This window comes from Coregonus clupeaformis, unplaced genomic scaffold, assembly GCF_020615455.1.
Source record: "Coregonus clupeaformis isolate EN_2021a unplaced genomic scaffold, ASM2061545v1 scaf1629, whole genome shotgun sequence".
Lineage (NCBI taxonomy): Eukaryota > Metazoa > Chordata > Actinopteri > Salmoniformes > Salmonidae > Coregonus > Coregonus clupeaformis.
Window position 1 is genome coordinate 50001 of NW_025535083.1, and position 14999 is coordinate 64999.

Below are 14999 nucleotides of genomic sequence, written 5' to 3' on the forward strand. Positions count from 1 at the left end.
TGTGTAGGGTCTGTGTGTGTGTGTGTGTGTCTCTGTGTGTAGGGTCTGTGTGTGTAGGGTATGTTTGTGTGTGTGTAGGGTCTGTGTGTGTAGGGTCTGTGTGTGTGTGTGTAGGGTCTGTGTGTGTGTGTAGGGTCTGTGTGTGTAGGGTCTGTGTGTGTAGGGTCTGTGTGTGTAGGGTCTGTGTGTGTGTGTGTGTGTGTGTGTGTGTGTAGGGTCTCTGTGTGTGTGTGGGGTCTGTGTGTGTGTGTGTGTGTCTCTGTGTGTAGGGTCTGTGTGTGTAGGGTATGTTTGTGTGTGTGTAGGGTCTGTGTGTGTGTGTAGGGTCTGTGTGTGTGTGTAGGGTCTGTGTGTGTGTGTGTAGGGTCTGTGTGTGTGTGTGTGTAGGGTCTGTGTGTGTGTAGGGTATGTGTGTGTGTGTGTAGGGTATGTGTGTGTGTGTGTAGGGTATGTGTGTGTGTGTGTAGGGTCTGTGTGTGTGTGTGTAGGGTCTGTGTGTGTAGGGTCTGTGTGTGTGTGTGTGTGTAGGGTCTCTGTGTGTGTAGGGTCTGTGTGTGTGTGTAGGGTCTGTGTGTGTGTAGGGTCTGTGTGTGTGTGTAGGGTCTGTGTGTGTGTGTGTGTGTAGGGTCTGTGTGTGTGTGTGTAGGGTCTGTGTGTGTAGGGTATGTTTGTGTGTGTGTAGGGTCTGTGTGTGTAGGGTCTGTGTGTGTGTGTGTGTAGGGTCTCTGTGTGTGTGGGGTCTGTGTGTGTGTGTGTGTGTGTGTGACACTAATCTTTACATGTTTTGTAGAGGAAATCAACAGGAGACGAGGACCAGAAGTCACCATCGCCTCCTACTCCTAACCTGCCTCCTACTCCTAACCTGCCTCCTACTCCTAACCCGCCTCCTACTCCTAACCCGCCTCCTACTCCTAACCTGCCTCCTACTCCTAACCTGCCTCCTACTCCTAACCTGCCTCCTACTCCTAACCTGCCTCCTACTCCTAACCTGCCTCCTACTCCTAACCTGCCTCCTACTCCTAACCTGCCTCCTACTCCTAACCTGCCTCCAACTCCTAACCTGCCTCCTACTCCTAACCTGCCTCCTACTCCTAACCTGCCTCCTACTCCTAACCTGCCTCCTACTCCTAACCTGCCTCCTACTCCTAACCTGCCTCCTACTCCTAACCTGCCTCCAACTCCTAACCTGCCTCCTACTCCTAACCTGCCTCCTACTCCTAACCTGCCTCCTACTCCTAACCTGCCTCCTACTCCTAACCTGCCTCCCTACTCCTAACCTGCCTCCTACTCCTAACCTGCCTCCTACTCCTAACCTGCCTCCTACTCCTAACCTGCCTCCTACTCCTAACCTGCCTCCTACTCCTAACCTGCCTCATCCTCCTAACCTGCCTCCTACTCCTAACCTGCCTCCTGTTCCTCCTGCTCCAACCACCACTACTCATATTGCTCCTTCCATCACTCCTTTCCCTCTCTCTACTCCTGTCTCCTCCTCCTCCCATCCCCCCCCACCCTCCTCCCTCTTTCCTCCCACACCCTTCCATACCCCTGTCAACCCCGGGTCTAAACCACCCTCTGCTGTTCCTGTTGCCCCCACCCCTCACCTCGCCCCCCCTGCGTCTGGAGTTTTAACTGCTCCCCCTCTGGTGACCTCTAACCCCGCCCTCCCTCCAACCCCCACCTCTCTTCCTCAACCCTCTGTACTCCAGTGTTCTAGTCCTCATCCTTGTCTCTCCCAGCCCTCCTCTCTCCCCCTCTCCTCTCTCCCCCTGGATCCTCCATCCTGTGAGGTGTCCTCAGCTTACCCCCCAGGTAAGATCCCCTAAGGTGTTCTACTATGTTAAATGTATCCATGTTTTCGATGTTACCTAATAAATAAGTGATTCACCTGTCCTTTTTTAACTTTAACTCTCAATTCAGCTCAGTGCTGCCCACTTGATTTGGTTAAAGAACAAGTACAAATAGATAAATGTCTCTCCTCTTTTTTAACTTCTACAGCTTTATCCCACATGGATGTACCCCCCACTTCCTTCCTCCCTCCCGACCACCCTCCTCACCCCTCCCTTCCCCCCGGGCTCTCCCCAGCCCCCCTCCAGCCCCAGACTGCTCTCCACCAGCTGGCCCATCTCTACCAAGACCCCCTGTACCCAGGGTTCCCTTTGTCTGACAAGGAAGAGATTGTACAGACACCCCCCTACTCTTATATGCACACTGGAGAGGACCTGCCACGAGGTAAAGATATTCTTTAAAGCTAAAGATCTTTGTAGCCTGAACTAACTTAAGCTGAATCATAAGTGTGGGGGGGGTGATCTTAATATATCAACCCATGTGATCTATTAATTTTTTAGATCAGCTTAAAAATTTTATCTAGAAAAACTCATGTCAAAAATGTTATAAATTGATTTGCATTTTAATTCGGGAAATAAGTATTTGACCCCCTCTCAATCAGAAAGATTTCTGGCTACCAGGTGTCTTTTATACAGGTAACGAGCTGAGATTAGGAGCACACTCTTAAAGGGAGTGCTCCTAATCTCAGCTTGTTACCTGTATAAAAGACACCTGTCCACAGAAGCAATCAATCAATCAGATTCCAAACTCTCCACCATGGTCAAGACCAAAGAGCTCTCCAAGGATGTCAGGGACAAGATCGTAGATCTACACAAGGCTGGAATGGGCTACAAGACCATCGCCAAGCAGCTTGGAATGCTGCCTATGACCCCAATAACACCATCCCCACCGTCAAACATGGAGGTGGAAATATTATGCTTTGGGGGTGTTATTCTGCTAAGGGGACAGGACAACTTCACCGCATCAAAGGGACGATGGACGGGGTCAAATACTTATTTCCCTAATTAAAATGCAAATCAATTTATAACATTTTTGACATGCGTTTTTCTGGCTTTTTTTGTTGTTATTCTGTCTCTCACTTTTTAAAATAAACCTACCATTAAAATTATAGACTGATCATGTCTTTGTCAGTGGGCAAACGTACAAAATCAGCAGGGAATCAAATACTTTTTCCCTCACTGTAACTAAAAGGTTAATCAGGGTGATTTTTGAAAAAATACATGTATTTTCCTTTCCATGGTAGCAAGATCTTATCAATTTTTGCTAACTTTCTATTAAATTGTATTGTAGTGAGATCATTTGTTTCTTTTGGGATATGAATACCGAGGATATCCACATCACCATCAGACCATTTTATTGATAAACTACATGGTAATGTAGAAGTTTTTTATGATCCAATACGTAATATAGTACATTTATCATAATTTGGTTGTAATCCAGAGACATTAGAAAATGTATCTAGATCCTCTATGAGGCTGTGGAGGGATTCAAGTTGTGGATTTAAAAGAAAACATGTTTCATCAGCGTACAATGACACCTTTGTTTTTAAGCCCTGGATTTCTAGCCCCTTGATATTATTGTTGGATCTGATTTCAATAGTTAAAATTTCGATGGCCATAATAAATAGATATGCCAATAGTGGACAACCTTGTTTCACTCCTCTTGACAGTTTAATACTTTCTGAGAAGTAGCCATTATTTACTATATTTACACCTGGAGTTACTATATATAACTTTAACCCATTGTATAAGAGATTCTCCAAAATGTAAATATTCCAGGCATTTATGTAAATTCTAGTCATACTTTATCAAAAGCCTTTTCAAAGTCAGCTATGAATATCATATTGTTCTATTGTTGAATTCTTTGTGGGTCTGTGTAATCTGAGGGAAATATGTCTCTAATATGGTCATACATTTGGCAGGAGGTTAGGAAGTGCAGCTCAGTTTCCACCTCATTTTGTGGGCAGTGTGCACATAGCCTGTCTTCTCTTGAGAGCCAGGTCTGCCTACAGCGGCCTCTTTCAATAGCAAGGCTATGCTCACTGAGTCTGTACATAGTCAAAGCTTTCCTTAAGTTTGGGTCAGTCACAGTGGTCAGGTATTCTGCCACTGTGTACTCTGCTTAGGGACAGATAGCATTCTAGTTTGCTCTGTTTTTTTGTAAATTCTTTCCAATGTGTCAAGTAATTATCTTTTTGTTTTCTCATGATTTGGTTGGGTCTAATTGTGTTGCTGTCCTGGGGCTCTGTGGGGTCTGTTTGTGTTTGTGAACAGAGCCCCAGGACCAGCTTGCTTAGGGGACTCTTCAGGTTAATCTCTCTGTAGGTGATGGCTTTGTTATGGAAGGTTTGGGAATCGCTTCCTTTTAGGTGGTTGTAGAATTTAACGGCTCTTTTCTGGATTTTGATAATTAGCGATATCGGCCTTATTCTGCTCTGAATGCATTATTTTGTGTTTTACGTTGTACACTGAGGATATTTTTGCAGAATTCTGCATGCGGTCTCTCAATTTGGTGTTTGTCCCATTTTGTGAGTTCTTGGTTGGTGAGCGGACCCCAGACCTCAACCATGAAGGGCAATGGGTTCTATAACGGATTCAAGTATTTTTAGCCAGATCCTAATTGGTATGTTGAATTTTATGTTCCTTTTGATGTCATAAAGGCCATTCTTGCCTTGTCTCTCAGATCGTTCACAGCTTTGTGGAAGTTACCTGTGGCGCTGATGTTTAGGCCGAGGTATGTATAGTTTTTTGTGTGCTCTGGGGCAACGGTGTCTAGATGGAATTTGTATTTGTGGTCCTGGCAACTGGACCTTTTTTGGAACACCATTATTTTTGTCTTACTGAGATTTACTGTCAGGGCCTAGGTCTGACAGAATCTGTGCAGAAGATCTAGGTGCTGCTGTAGGCCTTCCTTGGTTGGTGACAGAAGCGCCCGATCATCAGCAAACAGTACACATTTTACTTCAGATTCTAGTAGGGTGAGGCCGGGTGCTGCAGACTGTTCTAGTGCCCTCGCCAATTCTTTGATATATATGTTGAAGAGGGTTGGGCTTAAGCTGCATCCCTGTCTCACCCCACGGCCCTGTGGAAAGAAATGTGTTTTTTGCCAATATTTACAGCACACTTGATGTTTGTGTACATGGATTTCATAATGTCGTTTTTTTATCCCCCAACACCACTTTCCATCAATTTGTATAGCAGACCCTCATGCCAAATTGATTCAAAAGCTTTTTTGAAATCAACAAAGCATGAGAAGACTTTGCCTTTTGTTTTGGTTTGTTTGTTTGTCAATTAGGGTGTGCAGGGTGAATACGTGGTCTGTCGTACGGTAATTTGTTAAAAAGCCAATTTGACATTTGCTCAGTAAATTTTTTTTTTTTACTGAGGAAATGTACGAGTCTGCTGTTAATGATAATGCAGAGGATTTTCCCAAGGTTACTGTTGACGCATATCCCACGGTAGTTATTGGGGTCAAATTTGTCTCCACTTTTGTGGATTGGGGTGATCAGTCATTGGTTCCAAATATTGGGAAAGTTGCCAGAGCTGAGGATGATGTTAAAGAGTTTAAGTATAGCTAATTGAAATTTGTGGTCTGTATATTTTATCATTTCATTGAGGATACCATCAACACCACAGGACTTTTTGGGTTGGAGGGTTTGTATTTTGTCCTGTAGTTCATTCAATGTAATTGGAGAATCCAGTGGGTTCTGGTAGTCTTTAACAGTTGATTCTAAGATTTGTATTTGATCATGTATATGTTTTTGCTGTTTGTTCTTTGTTATAGGGCCAAAAAGATTGGAGAAGTGGTTTACCAATACATCTCCGTTTTGGATCGATAACTCTTCGCGTTTGTTTAGTGTTTTCCAATTTTCCCAGAAGTGGTTAGAGTCTATGGATTCTTCAATTACATTGAGCTGATTTCTGACATGCTGTTCCTTCTTTTTCCGTAGTGTATTTCTGTATTGTTTTAGTGATTCACCATAGTGAAGGCGTAGGCTCAGGTTTTCTGGGTCTCTGTTTTTTGTTGGATAGGTTTCTCAATTTCTTTCTTAGGTTTTCGCATTCTTCATCAAACCGTTTTCTGGTTTGAAGTTTTTAGATTTGACAGGGAAGCTGATCACGCGGACTGGGATATGTTCCGGCTAGCTTGTGAAAATAATTTAGACGAATACACTGAAACGGTGACTGAGTTTATCAGGAAGTGTATAGGTGATGTTGTGCCCACTGTGACTATTAAAACCTACCCTAACCAGAAACCGTGGATAGATGGCAGCATTCGTGCAAAACTGAAAGCGCGAACCACTGCATTTAACCACAGCAAGGTGACTGGGAATATGGCAGAATACAAACAGTGTAGCTACTCACGCCGCAGTGGAGTCACAATTCAACGGCTCAGACACGAGACGTATGTGGCAGGGTCTACAGACAATCACGGACTACAAAAGGAAAACCAGCCACGTCAGTGTTTAGCTTCCGTCACCAGACAAGCTAAACAGCTTCTTCGCCCGCTTTGAGGATAACACAGTGCCACCGACGAGGCCCACTACCAAGGACTGTGGGCTCTCCTTCTCCGTGACCGACGTGAGTAAGACGTTTAAGCGTGTTAACCCCCGCAAGGCTGCTTCAAGATGGCCACCATTGTTCCTGTACCCAAAAAAAGCAAAGGTAACTGAACGAAATGACTATCGCCCCGTAGCACTCACTTCTGTCATCATGAAGTGCTTTGAGAGACTAGTCAAGGATCATATCACCTCTACCTTACCTGTCACCCTAGACCCACTTCAATTAGCTTACCGCCCCAATAGATCCACGGATGACGCAATCGCCATCACACTGCCCTATCCCATCTGGACAAGAGGAATACCTATGTAAGAATGCTGTTCATTGACAATAGCTCAGCATTCAACACCATAGTACCGTCCAAGCTCATCATTAAGCTCGAGGCCCTGGGTCTGAACCCCGCCCTGTGCAACTGGGTCCTGGACTTCCTGACAGGCTGCCCCCAGGTGGTGAAGGTAGGAAACAACATCTCCACGTCGCTGATCCTCAACACTGGGGCCCCATAAGGTTGCGTGCTCAGCCCGCTCCTGTACTCCCTGTTCACCCATGACTGCGTGGCCAAGCATGCCTCCAACTCAATCATCAAGTTTGCAGATGACACAACAGTAGTAGGCTTGATTACCAACACTGATGAGACAGCCTACAGGGAAGAGGTGAGGGCTCTGGGAGTGTGGTGCCAGGAAAATAACCTCTCACTCAACATCAACAAAACAAAGGAGATGATCGTGGACTTCAGGAAACAGCAGAGGGAGCACGCCCCTATCCACATCGACGGGACCGCAGTGGAGAAGGTGGAAAGCTTCAAGTTCCTTGGCGTACACATCACCGACAAACTGAAATGGTCCACCCACACAGACAGTGTGGTGAAGAAGGTGCAACAGCACCTCTTCAACCTCAGGAGGCTGAAGAAATTTGGCTTGGCACCTAAAACCCTCACAAACTTTTAAAGATGCACAATTGAGAGCATCCTGTCGGGCTGTATCACCGCCTGGTACGGCAACTGCACCGCCCGCAACCGCAGTGCTCTGTAGAGGGTGGTCTGCCGGGGGGAAACTACCAGCCCTCCAGGACACCTACAGCACCCGATGTCACAGGAAGGCCAGAAAGATCATTACATTTACATTTTAGTCATTTAGCAGACGCTCTTATCCAGAGCGACTTACAGATAATGAGTGCATACATTTTCATACTGGCCCCCCGTGGGAAACGAACCTGGCGGTGCAAGCGCCATGCTCTACCAACTGAGCTACAGGGGACATGGTTGACTTGGGGTGAGGAGGGATTGATTCGTTGGGGTGTGGATGTGGCTGGTGGTGCTGTGGTCTAGATGTGGGTCCTCTGTGTGGGGGGGGTCCCGCAGGTCAGGGATTGTGTCTCGCTGGTCTGGGCGGGGGTGTCTGTTGATCTGTTGCTCCTGTGTGAGGTGTTGGGGCTACGGTTGAGGGCGATATCCTTTAGGGTCCGGACGAAGGTGGGCACTGCTGCCTTGTATAGGTGGAACTGGTCATAAAGGCTGTTCACGTCCAGGGTGGAGTGGTGGGCCAGGTAGACGTTTGGTTTTGAGGCACAGTCACGGGAAATACTTGCGTTTACCCGCTGTATGGTAGCAGGGTGGAAGTCTTTTCGTAGTAGCAGGGTGGAGATAACCACTTGTGGAAAGTAGAAGAAGCTTTTTCTATCACTCCCTTGAGTGCTGTGGCCATCCTTTCCTGCTGGGCCCTCAGGTCGTTTGTGTATTATGTGGCTGGGAGACCCTAGTTGGTCCTCAGACAGAAGGTGTAAGGCGCGCTGGGTGTTTGGACAACAGAGTTTAGACACTGTGTTTGGGAAAAAGTTTATTTTCTTGTATATATTTCCTGTTTGAGTCCATAAGGAGTACAATCTGTGGCTTGTGTATGTCCTCAGTGGGTGTGGGGGGGTCGTCAGGAGGGTTATCAGGGGGGTGGGATCGCCTGGGCTTGGGGTTCTTCATTTGTCTGTCCTGCTGTGATGTCGAGGCTATGGTCAGGGTCTGGGGTGGATTGTTCCTCTGTGGTGTTGAGACTTTGGTCAGGATCTGAGGTGGGCTGTTCTGCTGGCTTCTCTGCGGGGGTGGCCAGCTCTCTAATGGGTTGTTCTCTGTCACCCGTCATTGTTCTCACCTTCTCCTCCAGCACTCTGATCCTCTCCTCTAGTGCTCTGTTCTTCTCCTGCTCCTGCTCTTTCTCCTGTTGATGTTGTCTCACCACAGTCCAGAGTGCAGCTATGTCTCTCTCCACTTCCAGCTCTCCAGGTCTAGTTAAGGGGGTGTTGTTGTGCTGGACTGTTGTCTGGGTCTGTGCTGACTGGAGTGTGTTCACCTGCTGTTCCAGCTCCACCTGCCTTACCTCCAGCTGGGTGAATTTATCCTTCATTTCAATGAGGGAGTAGTGCTCTGTGCTGGGAAGTTGACTTTCTGCTTGGGGTTGGTCGTCTGTGGGGTTGGATAATGAGGAGGTCTGGTCTGACACGCTCGGGGTGGGGGTATCTTTCTCAAGAGAGAGCTTATCCTGCTGAGCTATTTCTTTGATTAGGTGAAAGTCCAGCTGGAACTGTTTGGGTTTGCCCTGTACCGGTACTTTTCCAGACTTATACAGGTTGACGTTGGCTGACTCCCGAGTCCTCGTTGTCTAGTATCCTGAGTTTCCACCCATCGCTTAACAGAGGGATGGTCTGTTAATATAGCACTGTGCCATGCCAGGGGATGGTCTGTTAATATAGCACTGTGCCATGCCAGGGGATGGTCTGTTATTATAGCACTGTGCCAGGGGATGGTCTGTTATTATAGCACTGTGCCATGCCAGGGGATGGTCTGTTAATATAGCACTGTGCCATGCCAGGGGATGGTCTGTTATTATAGCACTGTGCCAGGGGATGGTCTGTTATTATAGCACTGTGCCATGCCAGGGGATGGTCTGTTAATATAGCACTGTGCCATGCCAGGGGATGGTCTGTTAATATAGCACTGTGCCATGCCAGGGGATGGTCTGTTAATATAGCACTGTGCCATGCCAGGGGATGGTCTGTTATTATAGCACTGTGCCATGCCAGGGGATGGTCTGTTATTATAGCACTGTGCCATGCCAGGGGATGGTCTGTTAATATAGCACTGTGCCATGCCAGGGGATGGTCTGTTAATATAGCACTGTGCCATGCCAGGGGATGGTCTGTTAATATAGCACTGTGCCAGGGGATGGTCTGTTAATATAGCACTGTGCCATGCCAGGGGATGGTCTGTTAATATAGCACTGTGCCATGCCAGGGGATGGTCTGTTATTATAGCACTGTGCCATGCCAGGGGATGGTCTGTTAATATAGCACTGTGCCATGCCAGGGGATGGTCTGTTAATATAGCACTGTGCCATGCCAGGGGATGGTCTGTTAATATAGCACTGTGCCATGCCAGGGGATGGTCTGTTAATATAGCACTGGCCATGCCAGGGGATGGTCTGTGTGGAACAATAAGTTGCTTATGTTCCCATTTTTATAATAGTCAGCAAAAAGTCTTTCTTGATTTTCCATAAGGAGCTTTTTTTTCCTTCTCTTTTTTTTTTTTTTACATCCAGGGGGTTCTGTATTGTAATGACAGTACATTACAGGGTTCTGTATTGTAATGACAGTACATGGCAGGGTTCTGTATTGTAATGACAGTACATGGCAGGGTTCTGTATTGTAATGACAGTACATGGCAGGGTTCTGTATTGTAATGACAGTACATGGCAGGGTTCTGTATTGTAATGACAGTACATTACAGGGTTCTGTATTGTAATGACAGTACATTACAGGGTTCTGTATTGTAATGACAGTACATGGCAGGGTTCTGTATTGTAATGACAGTACATGGCAGGGTTCTGTATTGTAATGACAGTACATGGCAGGGTTCTGTATTGTAATGACAGTACATGGCAGGGTTCTGTATTGTAATGACAGTACATGACAGGGTTCTGTATTGTAATGACAGTACATGGCAGGGTTCTCTATTGTAATGACAGTACATTACAGGGTTCTGTATAGGGCGGCGCACAATTGGCCCAGCGTCGTCCGGGTTTGCCCGGTGTAGGCCGTCATTGTAAATAAGAATTTGTTCTTAACTGACTTGCCTAGTTAAATAAAGGTACAATTAAAAATAAAATAAAATTGTATTGCCACTATTGTAATAACCAGCGGGGCTTCAAAGGTCTGCACACCTCAGTGCTGATTGAAGTAGCAGTCAGAACTCTATTCTGTCCTAGCAAGCTCGGTAGCTTTAACATAGCATTCTCGCTCTACCTTGATGTCTAAATACTCTCTCTCTCTCTACCTTGATGTCTAAATACTCTCTCTCTCTCTCTACCTTGATGTCTAAATACTCTCTCTCTCTCTACCTTGATGTCTAAATTCTCTCTCTCTCTCTACCTTGATGTCTAAATACTCTCTCTCTCTCTACCTTGATGTCTAAATACTCTCTCTCTCTCTACCTTGATGTCTAAATACTCTCTCTCTCTCTACCTTGATGTCTAAATACTCTCTCTCTCTCTCTCTACCTTGATGTCTAAATACTCTCTCTCTCTCTACCTTGATGTCTAAATACTCTCTCTCTCTCTCTACCTTGATGTCTAAATACTCTCTCTCTCTCTCTACCTTGATGTCTAAATACTCTCTCTCTCTACCTTGATGTCTAAATAATCTCTCTCTCTCTACCTTGATGTCTAAATACTCTCTCTCTCTCTACCTTGATGTCTAAATACTCTCTCTCTCTACCTTGATGTCTAAATACTCTCTCTCTCTACCTTGATGTCTAAATACTCTCTCTCTCTCTACCTTGATGTCTAAATACTCTCTCTCTCTCTACCTTGATGTCTAAATACTCTCTCTCTCTACCTTGATGTCTAAATACTCTCTCTCTCTACCTTGATGTCTAAATACTCTCTCTCTCTCTACCTTGGTGTCTAAATACTCTCTCTCTCTACCTTGATGTCTAAATACTCTCTCTCTCTCTCTACCTTGATGTCTAAATACTCTCTCTCTCTCTCTCTACCTTGATGTCTAAATACTCTCTCTCTCTCTCTCTACCTTGATGTCTAAATACTCTCTCTCTCTCTACCTTGGTGTCTAAATACTCTCTCTCTCTCTACCTTGATGTCTAAATACTCTCTCTCTCTCTACCTTGATGTCTAAATACTCTCTCTCTCTCTCTCTCTCTACCTTGGTGTCTAAATACTCTCTCTCTCTCTCTACCTTGGTGTCTAAATACTCTCTCTACCTTGATGTCTAAATACTCTCTCTCTCTCTACCTTGATGTCTAAATACTCTCTCTCGCTCTCTACCTTGATGTCTAAATACTCTCTCTCTCTACCTTGATGTCTAAATACTCTCTCTCTCTACCTTGATGTCTAAATACTCTCTCTCTCTCTACCTTGATGTCTAAATACTCTCTCTCTCTAACTTGGTGTCTAAATACTCTCTCTCTCTCTCTACCTTGATGTCTAAATACTCTCTCTCTCTCTACCTTGATGTCTAAATACTCTCTCTCTCTCTCTACCTTGATGTCTAAATACTCTCTCTCTCTCTCTCTACCTTGATGTCTAAATACTCTCTCTCTCTCTACCTTGGTGTCTAAATACTCTCTCTCTCTCTACCTTGATGTCTAAATACTCTCTCTCTCTCTCTCTCTACCTTGATGTCTAAATACTCTCTCTCTCTCTCTCTCTCTCTCTACCTTGGTGTCTAAATACTCTCTCTCTCTACCTTGGTGTCTAAATACTCTCTCTCTCTCTCTACCTTGATGTCTAAATACTCTCTCTCTCTCTCTACCTTGATGTCTAAATACTCTCTCTCTCTCTACCTTGATGTCTAAATACTCTCTCTCTCTCTACCTTGATGTCTAAATACTCTCTCTCTCTCTCTACCTTGATGTCTAAATACTCTCTCTCTCTCTCTACCTTGATGTCTAAATACTCTCTCTCTCTCTCTACCTTGATGTCTAAATACTCTCTCTCTCTCTCTCTACCTTGATGTCTAAATACTCTCTCTCTCTCTCTACCTTGATGTCTAAATACTCTCTCTCTCTCTCCCTTGATGTCTAAATACTCTCTCTCTCTCTCCCTTGATGTCTAAATACTCTCTCTCTCTCTCTCTACCTTGATGTCTAAATACTCTCTCTCTCTCTCTACCTTGATGTCTAAATACTCTCTCTCTCTACCTTGATGTCTAAATACTCTCTCTCTCTCTCTCTACCTTGATGTCTAAATACTCTCTCTCTCTCTCTACCTTGATGTCTAAATACTCTCTCTCTCTCTCTACCTTGATGTCTAAATACTCTCTCTCTCTCCCTTGATGTCTAAATACTCTCTCTCTTCTCTCTACCTTGATGTCTAAATACTCTCTCTCTCTCTACCTTGATGTCTAAATACTCTCTCTCTCTCTCTCTCTACCTTGATGTCTAAATACTCTCTCTCTCTCTACCTTGATGTCTAAATACTCTCTCTCTCTCTACCTTGATGTCTAAATACTCTCTCTCTCTCTCTACCTTGATGTCTAAATACTCTCTCTCTCTACCTTGGTGTCTAAATACTCTCTCTCTCTCTCTACCTTGATGTCTAAATACTCTCTCTCTCTCTACCTTGATGTCTAAATACTCTCTCTCTCTCTACCTTGATGTCTAAATACTCTCTCTCTACCTTGATGTCTAAATACTCTCTCTCTCTCTCTCTACCTTGATGTCTAAATACTCTCTCTCTACCTTGGTGTCTAAATACTCTCTCTCTCTCTCTACCTTGATGTCTAAATACTCTCTCTCTACCTTGATGTCTAAATACTCCCCTCTCTCTCTCTCTACCTTGATGTCTAAATACTCTCTCTCTCTCTCTACCTTGATGTCTAAATACTCTCTCTCTCTCTCTACCTTGATGTCTAAATACTCTCTCTCTCTACCTTGGTGTCTAAATACTCTCTCTCTCTACCTTGGTGTCTAAATACTCTCTCTCTCTCTCTACCTTGATGTCTAAATACTCTCTCTCTCTCTACCTTGATGTCTAAATACTCTCTCTCTCTCTACCTTGATGTCTAAATACTCTCTCTCTACCTTGATGTCTAAATACTCTCTCTCTCTCTCTCTCTCTACCTTGATGTCTAAATTCTCTCTCTCTCTACCTTGATGTCTAAATACTCTCTCTCTCTCTCTCTCTACCTTGATGTCTAAATACTCTCTCTCTCTCTCTACCTTGATGTCTAAATACTCTCTCTCTCTCTACCTTGATGTCTAAATACTCTCTCTCTCACCTTGATGTCTAAATTCTCTCTCTCTCTACCTTGATGTCTAAATACTCCCTCTCTCTCTCTACCTTGATGTCTAAATACTCTCTCTCTCTCTCTCTACCTTGATGTCTAAATACTCTCTCTCTCTCTCTCTACCTTGATGTCTAAATACTCTCTCTCTCTCTCTCTACCTTGGTGTCTAAATACTCTCTCTCTCTCTCTACCTTGATGTCTAAATACTCTCTCTCTCTCTCTACCTTGATGTCTAAATACTCTCTCTCTCTCTCTACCTTGATGTCTAAATACTCTCTCTCTACCTTGATGTCTAAATACTCTCTCTCTCTCTCTCTACCTTGATGTCTAAATACTCTCTCTCTCTACCTTGATGTCTAAATACTCTCTCTCTCTACCTTGATGTCTAAATACTCTCTCTCTCTCTCTCTACCTTGATGTCTAAATACTCTCTCTCTCTACCTTGATGTCTAAATACTCTCTCTCTCTCTACCTTGATGTCTAAATACTCTCTCTCTCTCTACCTTGATGTCTAAATACTCTCTCTCTCTACCTTGATGTCTAAATACTCTCTCTCTCTCTACCTTGATGTCTAAATACTCTCTCTCTCTCTACCTTGATGTCTAAATACTCTCTCTCTCTACCTTGATGTCTAAATACTCTCTCTCTCTCTACCTTGATGTCTAAATACTCTCTCTCTCTCTCTCTCTCTACCTTGGTGTCTAAATACTCTCTCTCTCTCTCCCTTGATGTCTAAATACTCTCTCTCTATCTACCTTGGTGTCTAAATACTCTCTCTCTCTCTCTCTACCTTGATGTCTAAATACTCTCTCTCTACCTTGGTGTCTAAATACTTCTCTCTCTCTCTCTCTACCTTGATGTCTAAATACTCTCTCTCTCTCTACCTTGATGTCTAAATACTCTCTCTCTCTCTCTACCTTGATGTCTAAATACTCTCTCTCTCTCTCTCTACCTTGATGTCTAAATACTCTCTCTCTCTCTCTACCTTGATGTCTAAATACTCTCTCTCTCTCTCTCTACCTTGATGTCTAAATACTCTCTCTCTCTCTACCTTGATGTCTAAATACTCTCTCTCTCTCTCTCTACCTTGATGTCTAAATACTCTCTCTCTCTCTCTCTACCTTGATGTCTAAATACTCTCTCTCTCTCTACCTTGATGTCTAAATACTCTCTCTCTCTACCTTGATGTCTAAATACCTCTCTCTCTCTCTACCTTGATGTCTAAATACTCTCTCTCTCTCTCTACCTTGATGTCTAAATACTCTCTCTCTCTCTACCTTGATGTCTAAATACTCTCTCTCTCTCTAC

At 44.5% G+C, this 14999-nt stretch overlaps 1 protein-coding gene across 1 annotated transcript in view; it reads left to right on the forward strand.

The window, feature by feature from the left end:
* Positions 1-14999, forward strand: part of otud4 (OTU deubiquitinase 4) — a 51426-nt gene that overhangs the window by 23880 nt on the left and 12547 nt on the right. The window contains exons 16-18 of the mRNA XM_045218527.1: positions 791-1260; positions 1304-1809; positions 1996-2229. Of these exons, the coding sequence (XP_045074462.1) occupies positions 791-1260; positions 1304-1809; positions 1996-2229 (1210 nt within the window). The remainder of the gene's footprint in view (positions 1-790; positions 1261-1303; positions 1810-1995; positions 2230-14999) is intronic.